The following is a 16,011-nucleotide window of genomic DNA, read 5'->3' on the forward strand; positions in this document are numbered from 1 at the left end:
TATCAATATTACTACAAAGTCTGCCTTCAGACTTGAGGGAAAAATAAAGGCATTCTCAGACAAACAGAAGATGGAGTTTGCAAATACTAGACACACCTCCACAAATGATGAAAGGTGCTCTTATATCTAAATTGAAGAGACCATCAACAAAGAACTGAACAGGAAAATAGAACAACAAAATTAAGGACAAAACAGCATTAGCAGACTTTCATATATAAATAATCATTCCAAATATAAACAGACTGAAATTATCAATTCAATTAAAAGACACAGAAAACATAGTTGAATTAGAAAACTCTTCTAAATTTTTGGCTGTCTCCAGGAAATGTTCCTAAATGTCAAAGAGAAATCCAGGGTCAAAATAAAGGACTGGAAAAACAATCCTATAAACAAATTGTACCCAAAGGAAGGTGAGAACAGCTATACTTATTTCAAATAAAATAGATTTCCAATAAAAATGGTAACAAGAAATGGGGTGAACTATATAATGATTAAGGAAAAAATATAACAGGAAAACATAACATTAATCATCTGATACTCAACAAATGAAGGAACATCAAAATACATAATGCAATTACCATCATATCTGAACAAAGACATTGGGAAAGAAAAATTAGTGTCAGAGGACTGCAACATTCCACTTTCACCAATGGATAGGCCAATCAGAAAATAATTAAGGGAAACAATAGCCATAAGAAAGGAGTTAGACCACAAGGGCTTAATATACATTTATAGAGCACTGCATCCTAAAAAAGCTGAATAAACTTGTCAAGTGCACATGCTACATACTCCAGGACTGACCAAATATTGGGTTATAAGACAAGTATTAACAAATTCATGAAGACTGAAATCATACCAAGCATCTTTGGTAACCACAATGTATCAAACTACAAACATACCTCCCCCCAAAAAAGAGCAGGAAAATCCTCTAATGTGTGGAGACTGAAATTAAAAAATACCTCAACACAAATTATAATGAAGATACAATGTTTCAGAATATATGGGACACAGCAAAAGCAGTACTTAGAGGGAAGTACAGAACAATAAGGCCAATATCAAGAGATAAGAAAGAACTCAAATATTCTTCTCTCTCACCTTAAGGAACAAGAAAAAGAAGAACTACCCAAAGCCAGTAGAAGGAAATGAATAATAAAAATTAGAGACGAAATCAATGAAATGGAAGTAAAAAAAAAAGTCCAAATGATTAATGAAACAAAAGCTGGCTCTTTGAAAAAATAAATAATAAACAAATCTCTAAGCTCACAAAGACTAGAGAATTTAAAATAAGCAGGATCAGAAACAAAAGAGGAAAAGTTACAACTGACAATTTAGAAATTTAGAGGATCATAAGAAATTACTATAAACATTTGTATGCTAGTTAAGTTGAACAATTTAAAAAAGATGGAAAAATTCGTAGAAATATAAAACCATCTGAGACTGTATAGATAAGAAATTAGAAAACCTAACCAGAGCAATTAAAAGCAAGGAAATTGAAACAGCAATCAAAAGTCTCCCCAAAAATAAAAGTCAAGAAAGTGATGGATTGATGTGACTTCTACTATACCTTTAAAGATGAGCTAATACCCACTGCCTTCTCAAATTCTTGTTTGTTTCTCAAATTGAACAAATATTTTATTAGGCTAACAGTACCCTAATACCAAAACCATACAAAGACAACACACAAAAAAGAAAACTACAGATGAATTTTCCTAATGAACAAAGACAAACTATCAACAAAATATTAGCAAACCAAATTCAATATGTGAAAGAATTGTACACATATTAAGTGGGATTTTTAGAGATACAAAGATGGTTCAACTAAAAGTCAGTCAACATAATTCATCACATCAGTAAAGGGAAAGATAAGAACCATACGATCCTATCAATAGATTCTGAAAAAGTATGTGTCAAGATTCTACATCCACTTAGAATGAAAAGTCTTTTTTTTTTAAAAAAAAAAGATTTATTTATTTATTTATTTATTTATACAAGCGCTGGGTACAGTCAGAAGCGCGGGAGGGTGAGAGAATTCACCAGAGCCAGAGCAGGTTGCAGAACAGACAGACTGATGAAATACACTGCTGAGGGGAGCAGCGGGTGGCAGGGAAGGTCTGCGCGCCATGTGGGACCCTCACTGGTGGCTGGGGATCGAACCGGCACTGCAGAGGCTGTGGGCAACTTCGCAACCCAGCGCTCAACCGCTGTGCCACAGGGGAGGCCCTAGAACAAAAAGTCTTAAAAAAAAAACAAACCAAAACCGGGGTTAGACTGAACAAATCTCAACAAAATGAAGGCGAGGGCCTTCCAGTGGTGCAGCGGGTTGAGCAGAGCGCTGTGAAGCTGTCCACAGCCTTGCAGCGCAGGTTCGATTCCCAGCCGGCCAGGGAGATTTCCACATGATGTGGCAGACCTCTCTTGTGGCATCTGCTGCTCCCCTCAGCAGTGCTTTTGGTCTGTCTGCCTGTTATGCTCCCCATTCTATCTCTGGTGAATCTTCTCACCCTCCTGCACCTCTGGCCTGTACCCCAACTATTGTATAAAAATTAAATAAATAAATAAATCTTTTTTTAAAAAATGAAGGCTATATATGACACCCACAGCTAGCATCATTCGTAACTGTGAAAAAAGAAAGTTTTCCACTAAGATCTACTATAAGGCAAGTATGTCCACTTGTACCACTGCTATTAAACATAATATTGGAAATCCTAGATAAAGCAATTAGGCTAGACAAGGATATAAAGGAAATCCACATTGAAAAATATGAAGTTATCATTATTTGCAGACTGCGTGATGATATACATAGAGAAACCTAAAGACCCCACTAATAAACTAATTGAAATAATAAATCAATTCAGCAATGTGGCAGGTTATAAAATCAATATACAAAAATCAGTTGCCTTCCTATGTACCACCAGTGAGCTAAAAGAGGAAGAAATCAATAAAACCCCCTTATAATTACATCAAAAAGAATTAAATACTAAGATAAACTTGACAAAGGAAGTCAAGGGCCTATAAAATGGAAGCTATAAATAAACTGTTAAAATAAATGGAAAGATATTTCCTATTCATGGATTGCAAAAATTAACAGTCAAAATGACAACCCTACCCAAAACAATATAAATATTCAATGCAATCACTTTTAAAGATTCAAAGCATTCTTTATGAAACAGGGCAAACATTTCTGAAATTCATGGAACCACAAAAGGCCCTGAATAGCAGAAGCAATACTGACAATCAGAGGATGAATGGTAATATTACAATCCAAGAGTCCCAACTATATTAGAAAGTTATAATAAAACAGTATGATACTGGGAAAACAAAAACAGACACACAAACCAAAGGAATAGAATTGAGAGCCCAGAAAAAAACCTACATCATCACAGTTGGTAAAGGAGCCAAGAATAACACTGGAGAAAGGACAGTTTCTTCAACAAAGGGTGTTGGGAAAACTAGACGACATACAAAAGAATGAAACTAGACCACTATTTCACATCATACACATAAAAGAAAATATAGGCAAAACATTTCATAACACTGGCCTCAGTGATGTATTTGGGGACTTGACTCCAAAACAAAAGAGAATATAAACATTGGGACTACATCAAAATAAAAAGCTTCTGCATAGCAAAAGAAATTGTCACTAAAATAAACTGTTACTCCCAATTGAATGGGAGTCAATATTTACACATCATATATCCAACAAGGGGCTAATATTCTAGATTGACAATGAATTCATACAATTCAACAAAAAAACAACAAACACAATCAAAAAAAGAACAGAAGAGCTAAACAGGCACTCCCCCAAAGAAGATATACAGATGGTCAATGAGCAAATGAAAAAATGCTCACCATCATGTATCATCAGGAAAATGCAAGCCAAAACCACAATGAGATATCACCTTATACCTGGTATATATACAAAATGGAATAGTATTATGCTATTTAGAAGGGGGAAAAAGATGATTTTGCCATTTATGATAACACAGATGGAACTGGAGAGAATTATACTAAGTGAAATAAGTCAGAAGGAGAAAGGTACTGAATAATTTCACTGATATGAGGAATATAAAGAAACAAAGCAAAAGAACATTCCAAAACCAATCTTTGGAATCTGATTGCAGGACTTAGATTAACAGAAAGGGAGGATGAATATGAAGGGGGTAGAGAGTCTAATCAACTATGGTCATTTATTTTGTAGCATATTTATGAAATGTAATGAAAAAATTTTACCAAAAAGGGCAGTAGTATATGTCTTTTCTAGGATAGAGCCATTTAGAATTAAATATAATAGATATATTATTTAAATGAGGTAGTTGCATTTTAAAAGTTATGTTTATTAAAAGTCCTTTATATTTTATATAATTCTAGCATTTTTCATTAGCTCTCTAAAGTCTGTTAGGGGGAAAGTTCAAAAGTAGTTTTCTTTGATGGCAGAGGCATATTTTTGTGTAATAAATTTTACCTGGTTTCTATGCTTTTCTGTAGCTCAGTGAAAGTAAATGGCATCTCATCTAGGTCCACTGCTGCAATAAAGACACAGATTCCCCACAGTTCCTTTTTCCTTTGATTATAACCTTCCTGGGGAAAAAAATAAAGTTCAAATATTTCATTAAATCATTCATACATTGCATACAAGATTCAAAATTTATTGTATGTGTCTTTTCTATTTAGCATAAAATAAATTGGTTTTTAAATCCTAAAATGGCATAAAATGGCACTGAGAGCATTTAATTCTACATTAGTAAAAAATACTCAAATTTTATATTATAAGGCCAAAAATATGCTAAAAAAAATCAAAAAGTTAAATTACAACTTACTGTGGAACATTTAGGGGGTCAGTGAGTTCTTTGAAGTAATTTCTCATTATTCAACAACCCAGTGTGCTCAAAGTCAAGTTAAAAAACTCTAGCATCCATAACATATAAATTGTTGTTTAAAAAAAGCCTACTTTCTCACTTGACTATCCTTGTTCTGATTTATTCAGTTCCTATATCAATTAATAATTCAAGTATTTTTTAACCTTGTGAAATTTATACCCCTCAGTGCCATGTTGCCTTCCTTGTAGAATGAAAATATAAAACATACCTTACTTTGTAAGAATTAATTTAGGTGATATATCTACAAAGCCTTAAAACTTAAATATTTAAAGTCCCTAGCATATAACTAGCTACTTAAATGAGTAATGGTTATCAGTACTACTAGAATATATTTCCATCATTATTAGAGTACATTAAAGTACATCATTATTAGAGTACATTATTAGAGTACATTAAAAATACAGAATACTTCCTAAATACATGTTTTGTAAGTAAAATTTGTATTATATTAAATTGAAAATAAAAGAAATGTCAAATATCTGATGTTGTATTAAACAATGGAGGTATTTGCTACTATAAACTGGAGATTACAACAGACTTGAAAAGTATGTGATACAACTTTACATTATTTTGGAATCTCAATTATATAAAAGTTTTAGGAAGGAAACCTGTTCTGGATTATTAAACTTTACAGATAATACAAAGTCTATCACTAATCCAACTATAAATTTGTCCTTAATTTTAGCTACTTGGGAAAGAAACATTTGAAAATATGCTATAAAACTACTTGAATGCTTAAAATTCAAAAGCCTGAAATATATTTCTGAAATATCAAGGGTTGATGAGGATGTAGAGAAATGGAACATTTAAAAATATGCCAAGTTCCTATAAAGTTAAATATAAGCTTTTCATAACACTGAGCAATTCCACTCAGATATTAACACCTAAGAAAACATTATACATGAATGTTCATAGCAGGTTCACTCATAACAACCAAGAACTAGGGGTCTCCCCTGGTGGCACAGCGGTTGAGCGCTGGGCTGCGAGGCTGCCCACAGCCTCTGCAGCGCCAATTCGTTACTGGCCGCTGGCAAGAGTCCCACTAAATTAATTGATTAATTAATTAATTAATTACAAAAACCAACCAAGAACTAGAAACCACCCAATAACCAAAAACAGGTGAACAAATTGTGCTATATTGATATACTGGAATATTATTCAAGAATAAAAAGTAAATGTATAATAAAAACAACATCAATCTCAAAATTCTTACATTGAGAAAGAGAAACCAAGAACAAAAGGGTGCATACCATATAATTGACTTCTTTTGTATGAAATTCTAGAAAGACAAAACTAATCTTTAATGTTAGAGAGTAGATCAGTGGCTTCCTGGGAACAGGAGAGGAGATGTTGGGTGATGACGTCAAAAGAGAATAAAAGAATTTTCTGTAATAATCAAACATCTCTATGGATAGGTCTTTTAGTTCTTTGAATTTATTTACACAGTATTTAATTCTTTTTGATGTGGCTATAAATGAGATTGTTTTTCTTATTTCTCTTTCTACTAATTATGTGTATATAGAAACACAGCAATTTTGTATACTAATTTGGTAGTCTGCTACTTTTTTTCATTAATTTCTAATAGCACTTTACTGGAGTCTTTTGTATTTTCTATGTATATTACCATATCATCCGCAAATTGTGTTAGGTTTACTTTTCTTTCCAACTTGGATACATATATACATACAGATGATGATGATGATGAACAGAGATAGACAGATGCATGCATACATACACACACACACAGATATAATTTAATTGTTCTTGCTAAGCCCTCCAATACTATGTTGAATAATATGGTGAGAGTGGACATCGACATCCTTGTATTGTTCCTGATCTTTAAGTAAAAGCTTTCAGTTTTCCACCCCTGAGTATGATGTTAGCTATGGGTTTGACATATATGAACTTATATTGAGGTATGTTCCTTCTATACCCATTTTTTTGAGGGTTTTTAATCATAAAGGGATGCTGAATCTTATAAAATCCTTCTTCTGTATCTCCTGAAATGGTTGTGATTTTTGTTCTTCTTTTTGTTGGTGTGGTATATCAAGTTTATTTATTTGCAGATATCAAACCATCATTACATCCCTGAAATAAATCCCACTTGATCATGGTGTATGTGAGAATGGCCATTTCAAAAAGACATGAAACAAGTGCTGGGGTGGATGTGGAGAGAAGGGGACTATTGCACTCTATTGTTGGGAATGTATATTGGAGTAGCTGTTATGGAAAGCAATATGGAGATACATCGAAAACTTAAAAATAGAAATTTCATTTCATCCAGTTACTCACTTCTGAGTATTTACTGAAAAACACAAGATTAATTAGAAGAGATAGATGTACCCCCCATGTTTACTGCAGCATTATTTACTATAGCCAGGAGCTGGAAACAAACTAAGTGCCACAGCAGATGAAAAGATGTGGTATATATACATAATGGAATAATATTCACCTGTAAAAAAAGATAAATCCTGTCATTTGCTACAACATGGGTGAATCTAAAAGGTATTATGCTTAGTAAAAGAAGCAACGCAGAGAATGACAATGTATAATTTTACTTATATGTGAAAACAAACAAATGGGCTAAATAAAATAAAAATATAATTTTAGACTGTAAGAACAATTAGTGGTAACCAAGAGAAGTGGGAAAATCATACAAAAGAGGTCAACTGTATAGTGAACAACAGAATTGGACATTTAGTGATGAAATTAAGGTGATATATACATATATTGATTTTCAGTGATGTGCACCTGAAACTTACATAATGTTACAATGCAATGTCATTTGAATAAAAGTTCTACATAAAAATTTATATCTTAATGATGATAATTACATGATTAAACTGTCAAAATTTATTGAACAGTTCACTTAAAATTGGTTGATTTTAGTGCATATAAATTATGCCTCAATAGATCTGATTTGGAAACTATGGTACTTACTAGTGTACCACTTCTGAAAGTGACATGGTATATGTTACCTGACTGTTATAATTACTAAATATACTATATGTTAATAAAAGAAAGCAATGTCAACTTTTATATATATGTTTATATTAATACGATCAGTTTCTCAGAAGCTTATAAGATGTGGAAGATTTCTTGTCTATTTAATAACCCCCAAATTACCAAGTTTTTAAAATTATTATGTATACTTCTTATCAAGCTTTTGGTTTGTTTCTTTGTTCTCACAGTATCCTGGTCAGCCTAACTCCTCTCAATGTGCCTGGTCTCATCAGTTTCAGTTGCTTTTTATTTTTATATTTTTATTGATTTATTCTTTTAAATGGAGGGTAATGAAGCAACTAAATTTGTTTAAGTCGAATATGTTGTTTATTCCTTTTCATTTAAACAGCAAGTTTATTAAGACATAGCCAAAACAATACCACACAGGTCGCCTGGAATGATAAAATGCCTAAAAGAAATGTTTATGTATATTTCATTATAAACAATTTCTGATTTTTAAGAATCTTAAGAATTTTTCTATGAACAAAATATGTAACCTTCATTTCAGATGACTTATAAAGCTTGTTGCTGTTAATATTCCAATTAATTCTATATCTAGATAGGTTTTTTTTTTCTCCTTCACACATATTTTACCTTTGGGGGGAGAAAAGTTTCTTCTAAACTTGATAGTGAAAAGCATATTAAATATTTTAATTACTTACATTTGATTTAGTTCTTTAGCAGGATCCAGGTTACAAATGAGATAGATGTTATAGCAAATATTTTTGTGTATCTATGCAAAGAAAATGACCAATGTCCAACAGAGTTCTAGAAGCAGAATTTCTAGATTAAAGTAATTAAAAGTAGACAGAGACAGAAAGAGAGAGAACCTGCATTTTAGTTCTAGCCGATAGCATCCACTTGGTCTGGTCTTATATCTACATATCAGCAAGATTTGCTAGAGCAAAAAAACAAAATTTACAAAACCATGAAGATTAGAGTTGATTACAAAATGTTGTGTAATCATTAATATTACTATATTAATAAAGTTGTTTTCTATAAATGCCTAAACGAAAAACATCATTCTAACCAATAATCTTTATCATTTAAAAAATGTATCTTTATATTCATAGAGATTTCTTTTTTGCAATGTTTTTATTTGTATCTTCTAAAATCTGAGACCTCCAATAATGGTGCAAGTACTCTTTATATAACTGCTAAGTTTATGTCTTTGATGATGCAGTAGTGAAGACAAATGAAAAGAAATTCTATGATTTCTTGGTACTTTTATTTATATTAACATGAATTTTGATGTGGAAACCAAAAGTTTAAATACATGCCAAAGTTTCATGATTATAGGCAACTTGTTAAATCTAATTAAACCTGTTTCTTCTAAAACAGGGATAATAATATGAGTCACATTAAATTAAATGTGTGGTTGCTCTTAAGGTACACTACCTGGCATTGTACCCACTAAATCAGCGATAATCATCAGCAGTTGCATTACAATTACCAGTGAATCTAGCAGTCATTCCATACCCCTATCTGTCTCAAGACTACCCATTACTTGAACTTCTCTATACCATAAACTCTACCCCAAGATATACTGGGTTATTTTTTTTTTAATATCAGGTTTTTGACCCCTAATCACTGGTAACCAGATCTGATTTCATTTTCTTTTCCAGAATATCATACAAAAGGAATTACAGAATCTGTGGTCTTTTTGCCTGGCTTCTTTTCTTAGCATAACACTTCTGAGGACTCATCTATTTTGCTGTATCTATTAGTATTTATTCCCATTAACAGCTAGTGGCACACCATTATATGGATATCACAATCTGCTTATTCATCCCAACAACTGAATACAGTATGTTGAATAAGGCTACTAACCCTATCTCTAAATACTCCACTATACACCATTAGTTGGATATACATTCGTCATTGTGCTTGGACTAATACCTAGTTGGAGAATGGCTAATTCCTAAATTTAAGGTAAGTTTATGTTGGTTAGAAATTGTTTTCCAATGTACCAAATGATATCATTTGGTATTCCCACCAGCAAGAAACAGGAGTTTTATTTGTTGCACATCCTAACTATAACTTGTTTGATGGTTTTTAAGTCATTCTAAAAGATGTGTGGTGGTACATTAGCTCAAGGACTAATGACACTTAGCATTTTCCATTGCTTACTTAACATCCTTACTTCTTCCTTGGTAAAGGGTCTTTTTTGAATCTCTTGCCAATTTTCTATTTTGGGTTTTTTTTTTTGTCTTGTTGAGCTATAAGAGTTATTTATACCTTCTTATCTTAATAGATACTTGTAAAAATTTTCAAGCAGTCTGTGGCTTGTGTTTTCACTTTCATAAAGTGCATATTTCAAGAGTAAGCTTTAAATTTTGCTGAAGCTCAATTTAATTGAGCTTAATTTTTTTTCTTTTATGAATTGTGCTTTCAGTGGTAGTAGCTATAAAATAAATCCTTAGTGTAAGCCAAAATCACAAGTATTTGTCCTTTGTCATCTTCTCCAAGGTTAGGTATACATTTCATTTGTCTCAATTTTATAAATGATACTAGGTAGAGATTAAAGTTCTTTATATACATGTATATACATACATATTATGTATGTATGTATGTCCAATTGCCCCATCATCATTCCTTGAGAAGAATATCCTTTCTTGGTTGAATGACCTCTTCTGTGTGCAAAGACTGACTATATATTTGTGGGCCTATTTCTGAATTTCTGTTCTGCACAACTGATCTACTAATCTTTCTTTTCTACACTGTCTTGAGTATCATAGCTGTACATGTGTTATTAACTTTAATAGTTAGAAGATTTTTCAATCTGACTCACCTCTCCTTGTATAAAGGAATTAAAGACTGAAGAGTTGAAACTTGTTTAGCCTGCATGCTTAGCTAAAATTTGTTTCCTCATGGACAGTTTGTTCAATAAATGGTGCTGGGAAAACTGGACCACCACATGTAAAATAATGAAACTACACCAATACCTCTCACCATGCACAAAAATCAACTCAAAATGGATAAGAGAACTGGACATAAGACCTGAAACCATAAAATATATAGTAGAAAATATAGGTAAAACGCTCTAAGACATACATCGCAATCCATCTTTAAAGACTTATCCCAAAGCAAAGAAAGTCAAGGAAAGGATAAACACCTGGCATTACATCAAACTGAAAAGCTTCTGTACAGCAAAAGAGACATTAACCAAAACAGAGAGACACCCCACTGATTGGGAAAAAAAATCTTTGCACAGCAGTCAACTGATAAGGGACTGATCACAAAGATATACAAAGAACTCACAGGACTCAACAAAAACAAAATCAACAATCCAATCAAGAAATGAGCAGAAGAATTTAAAAGACATTTCTCCAAAGAGGAAATGCAAATAGCCAACAGGCATATGAAAAAATGTTCAACATCCCTTATCATCAGGGAAATGCAAATCAAAACCACATTGAGATACCACTTTACACCAGTAAGAATGGCACGTATCAAAAAAACAAACAACAACAGGGCCTCCCCGGTGGTGCAATGGTTGAGCACCGGGCTGCAAAGCTGCCTGCAGCCTCTGCAGCGCAGGTTCGATCCCCGACTGCTGGCGAGGGTCCCACATGGCACGCACACCTCTCCTGCCACGCTCATTGCTCCCCACAGCAGTGTACTTCGGTCCTTCTGCCTGTTCTGCTCTACGCTCTACGCTCTGGCTCTGGTGAATTCTCTTACCCTCCCGCGCTTCTGGCTGTACCCAGTGCTTGTATAAATAAATAAATCTTAAATAAATAAATAAATAAAAACAACTCTTCTTTAAAAAAAAAAAACAGGCAACAACAAATATTGGTGAGAATGTGGTGAAAAAAGAACTCTCCTACATTGCTGGTGGGAGTGCAAACTGGTCCAACCACTAGGGAAAGCTATCTGTAGGTTCCTCGCTCGGCTAAAAATGGAGCTAACATGTGACCCAGCAATTCCACTCCTAGGGATCTACCCAAAGGACTCAAAAACATTGATTCAAAAGAGCACCTGTACCCCTGTGTTTACTGCAGCACTATTTACAATAGGCAAAAACTGGAAACAACCCAAATGCCCAAAAACAGATGACTGGATCAAGAAGATGTAATATATATACACAACGGAATTTTATTCAGCCATCAAAAAAGATAAACTCATGCCATTTGCAGCAACGTGGATGGAGCTAGAAGGAATTATGCTCAGAGAAATAAACCAGAAGGAAAAAGAAAAATATCAGATTGTTTCACTTATAGCAGGAATATATGGGAACCAAATAAGACATCAGTGTAAAAAAAATAATAACAGTACAAAATACAGCAAAGCAAAAACAGTCAATTATAAATCACAGATATACTGCAGGGGAAGAGGTAGGAGAGGGATCAGAAGGAGGGTGGCAGGAGCACAGGGGACTGAAGTGATGGTGCATGGGTGCACTGGTGAAGGAAACTCTATAGGAACTACACATGAGGGGATGAGGGGAAGCAAATATTGTTTAAAAATGAACAATGATGTAAAAAAAATTTAAAAAACTAATAAAAAAGAAAGCAAAAAAATAAAATTCAAGTTTCATAATGTTCCATTTAGTATTTTTCTTTTCTTTAAAAATTTTTCCTTATTACATTTATACATTGATGCTCCTAACATTTTCACTATTGAAAGCCTTCAACTCACCATTTTATCAAGGGTTCTCAGTTCTTAACTATTTTACTGTTATATATTATTGAGTTTTATTTTATCGTGAAGGTTGAAGAATCACAATAACTAAAATGTCAACATTCTCTTCTACATCAAATAATTTCTACTACCTATCTTCCAGTCTTCCTCTAAGTCAAAATGTCTCCACATTTTTGAGTTCTCTTTTCTTCTACTTTGACAAACATTCTCCTCCACTCTCAAATTAACAACTTTAATCCCTTCCTACCTCCCACTATGAATCATAATTTTCTCTCCTCTCTGTCAAGACCTAGTTCATTAATTCCTTCCTCTTTTATAATTTTTTTGTTTTCTATCTAAAAGTCTCTTTCCCCTATATATGCAAAATAATATTGCATCTTCATTGAAAGAAAAAAAAAAACCTCTCCCTCGAACTTGTCAAGCTACAATTCTCATCAGATAAACAAACCTCTCACTATTCTATTGATACGCACCATACATACTCTCCCAGTACATGCACAATACAGCCCCCTGAACACACTTCTCTCACAATACTGGCACTATTTGATTGAGACTATTCTCCAAGTCTTCAAAGATCTCTTTCTAAATTGGATGGCCTTTATCTTGGTTTCATCCACAAAGACCTCTATGCAACTACCTGATACTATTGCCCATTTTCCTTTGAAACCTTTTCTCAGCTTTTGAAGCACTCCACATACTCATTCTCTTTCACTTTTTCACTTGTTCAATGTTTCCTAACTCCAAGTACTTTTCCCATCATCTTCTCTTTCCTCAGCAATTTCATCCGCTTCCTTAGTATCCCCATAACCTCCACACAGATGATTCTTATCTCTTCCTGCTTTCCAGCTCTGATACTGCTTTCTCAATATCCAGGTGTAGGGTAAGGTAAAAAGTATCAGGCTTTTCTGCCCTCCCGCCATTAGGATGGATGATGACGGAACCCTGGGATCCTGAATGCATGCCTGATGGCGGGCACCTGGAATAGGGTGTGGGCAGAGGTAGATGGGATTCACCTGGGCTAAGACTTGGCTTTTAAGGGCGGAGTCACGGGGACGCCAGTAGAAGCTGAGAGAAAGAGAAGTCGAGAGAAGAAGAGAAGCAGTGAGAACGCTAGACAGCCCAGATAGAGTGAGGATTTGCTGGGGGCCGGGAGGACTGCCAGCCTCCCGGCCCCCCAGCAACCTTGCCTGCCATAAGCGTGGTAAATCTAAATAATAGACCTGCAAAAGCCACTGAGGACTCTGACTCCTCCTTTACCTGGTCTGTTGGATCAGAAAACCTGCACTGTGGTCTTCCTGCCCCTACACCAGGCCTTATTTGCCAATGGCAATATACAACCTAAAACCTGTAAGTGATACATCTTCCTGAAATTTTAGATGAGAATGTGGTATTTTAGATGAGAATTTTAAGGTGCTCAGAACAGCACCTTAGAAATTGTTAAAAACAGTGGAAAAGTTCATTCTTTCTAAGCAGCCAAAAGAATCAATAAGAAACAGTAAAAAAGAATCATCAAAAAGAAATAGTAAAACATGAAAGAAAATGGGTAAAGGATATAAATAAACATTTTTGCAAAAGAACAAACAATACTGTAGAGGCAGGAATGGACACAGTGCAGGTTTTCTAGGATCCCATGCAGACCGGGTAAAGGAGGAGTCAGAATCCTCAGTGGTTTTTGCAAGTCTTTTATTGGGATTTACCCGGTACACAGCAGGCAGGGATGCCAGCCCCCAGCAAATCCTCACTCCATCTGGGCTCTCCAGTGATCTCGGCTTCTCTTCGGCTTCTGCTGCTGCTCTGCTTCTCCTGGCATCCCCATGATGCCGCCCTTAAAAGCACAGTCTTAGCCCAGGTGAATCCCATCTACCTATGCCCACACCCTATTCCAGGTGCCCGCCATCAGGCATGCATTCAGGACCTCAAGGATCCATTATCTATCCTGATGGCAGGAGGGCAGAAAAGCCTGACATTTTTCCTTACCCTACAAATACCTTCCAAAAAAATATATTTTGAAATAGTAAACCTCAGAAGTAGCAACTGGAGGCTATTTTATAATATGCATCAATATCCTTGAAACAGTCCAGATTTATATCTTAAAGTTATTCAATAAAAATAACTGGAGGATTGAGCCACGATTTAGTAGTAGTCAAAGAATTAGTTATATAGCAAATATAATGGGAAAAGCCTAAATATCTTAAAATAGAATGAACGTTATAACAGTGCTACATATGAAATATTATACATTATATATTAAATATATATGAATTACTATAAAACCCTTAAAACATTTTCAAAGAATATTATAACGATATGGGAAAATACCAAAGACATAAGAAAAAACACTTTAATACAAAATTCTGAAAAGAATTTTATTTCAGTTTTTGGAAAAAAAATTGAAAGAAGGGAAGACAAAAATATACCAAAATGTTACAAATATCTTGAGGTGGTAGGATTTATAAATGTTATTTCATTTTCTTGATTAACTCTAGATACACTTTGTAATTTACCTACAATTATAAAATAGGGGAAAATTAAGTCAATAAAAGAAAACTAAATTTATATAAAGCAGGACAGAGAAAAAATGAGAAATACTTGAGAAAAATATTTAAAACACTAAAACTTTAATTAAATATATCACAGTTTAAATTAAAAACTACAACTAACATCTGAAGAGGCTGCCAATGAAGCTATTAGCTAGCTCACCTGAACTACTCTAATGATAACCCTTAATTAGGGATGATTTATAACTGTTATTTTATAATACACAAACTTATAAAAGAGCTCCACCAAGTGGTGACATAAACCATATTGAAAACATCAGAAATTAGGCACCAGAAAATTATTTTATTATTCATGCTATTGTAACTTAACATGAATTTAAACTGTGATTTTAAAAGTTAAAAACACTATTCTCTCTGATCTGTACTTGTTTAAGTATTAGCCACAACCAAAATAAAAATAATCAGTAATAAATACGCTCTCTATCTCATAGTCAAAAGTATACATACTGTAGGGTAAGGAAAAAGTATCAAGCTTTTCTGCCCTCCCACCATTAGGATAGATGAGGGAACCCTGTGGTCCTGAATGCATGCCTGATGGCGGGCACCTGAAGTATGTACAGCTGGGCTGAGAGACTAAGTTTATAAGGGCGGCGTCACAGGGATGCCAGCCGAAGTCAAGAATGAACAGAAGCTGAGAAAGAAGCAGAGAAGCCGAGAAGCAGAGAGAATGCCAGAGAGCCCAGATAGAGTGAGCATTTGCTGGGGGCTGGGAGGACTGCCAGCCTCCCGGCCCCCAGCACCCCTGCCTGCCAAATACCTGGTAAATCTTAATAAAAGACCTGCAAGGGCCTCTCCGGTGGCGCAGCGGTTGAGCGCTGGGTTGCGAAGCTGCGCGGGGCCTCTGCGGCGCAGGGTTCAATCCCCGGCTGTCCCCGGCTGTTCCCCGGCTGCTCCCCGGCTGCTCCCCGGCCACCAGAGGAGGGTCCCAC

General features: G+C 34.5%; 1 protein-coding gene across 2 annotated transcripts in view; it reads right to left on the reverse strand.

Annotated features, from left to right (window-relative positions):
• RB1 (RB transcriptional corepressor 1) overlaps positions 1–16,011 on the reverse strand; it is a 146,424-nt gene that overhangs the window by 114,409 nt on the left and 16,004 nt on the right. For both annotated transcript variants that reach the window (XM_037527318.2, XM_054701160.1), the window contains exon 3: positions 4,463–4,578. In XM_037527318.2, coding sequence (XP_037383215.1) covers positions 4,463–4,578 — 116 coding nt within the window. The remainder of the gene's footprint in view (positions 1–4,462; positions 4,579–16,011) is intronic.

Source organism: Talpa occidentalis, unplaced genomic scaffold, assembly GCF_014898055.3.
Source record: "Talpa occidentalis isolate TD23 unplaced genomic scaffold, MPIMG_talOcc4v2.1 talOcc4.5, whole genome shotgun sequence".
Classification (NCBI taxonomy): Eukaryota; Metazoa; Chordata; class Mammalia; order Eulipotyphla; family Talpidae; genus Talpa; species Talpa occidentalis.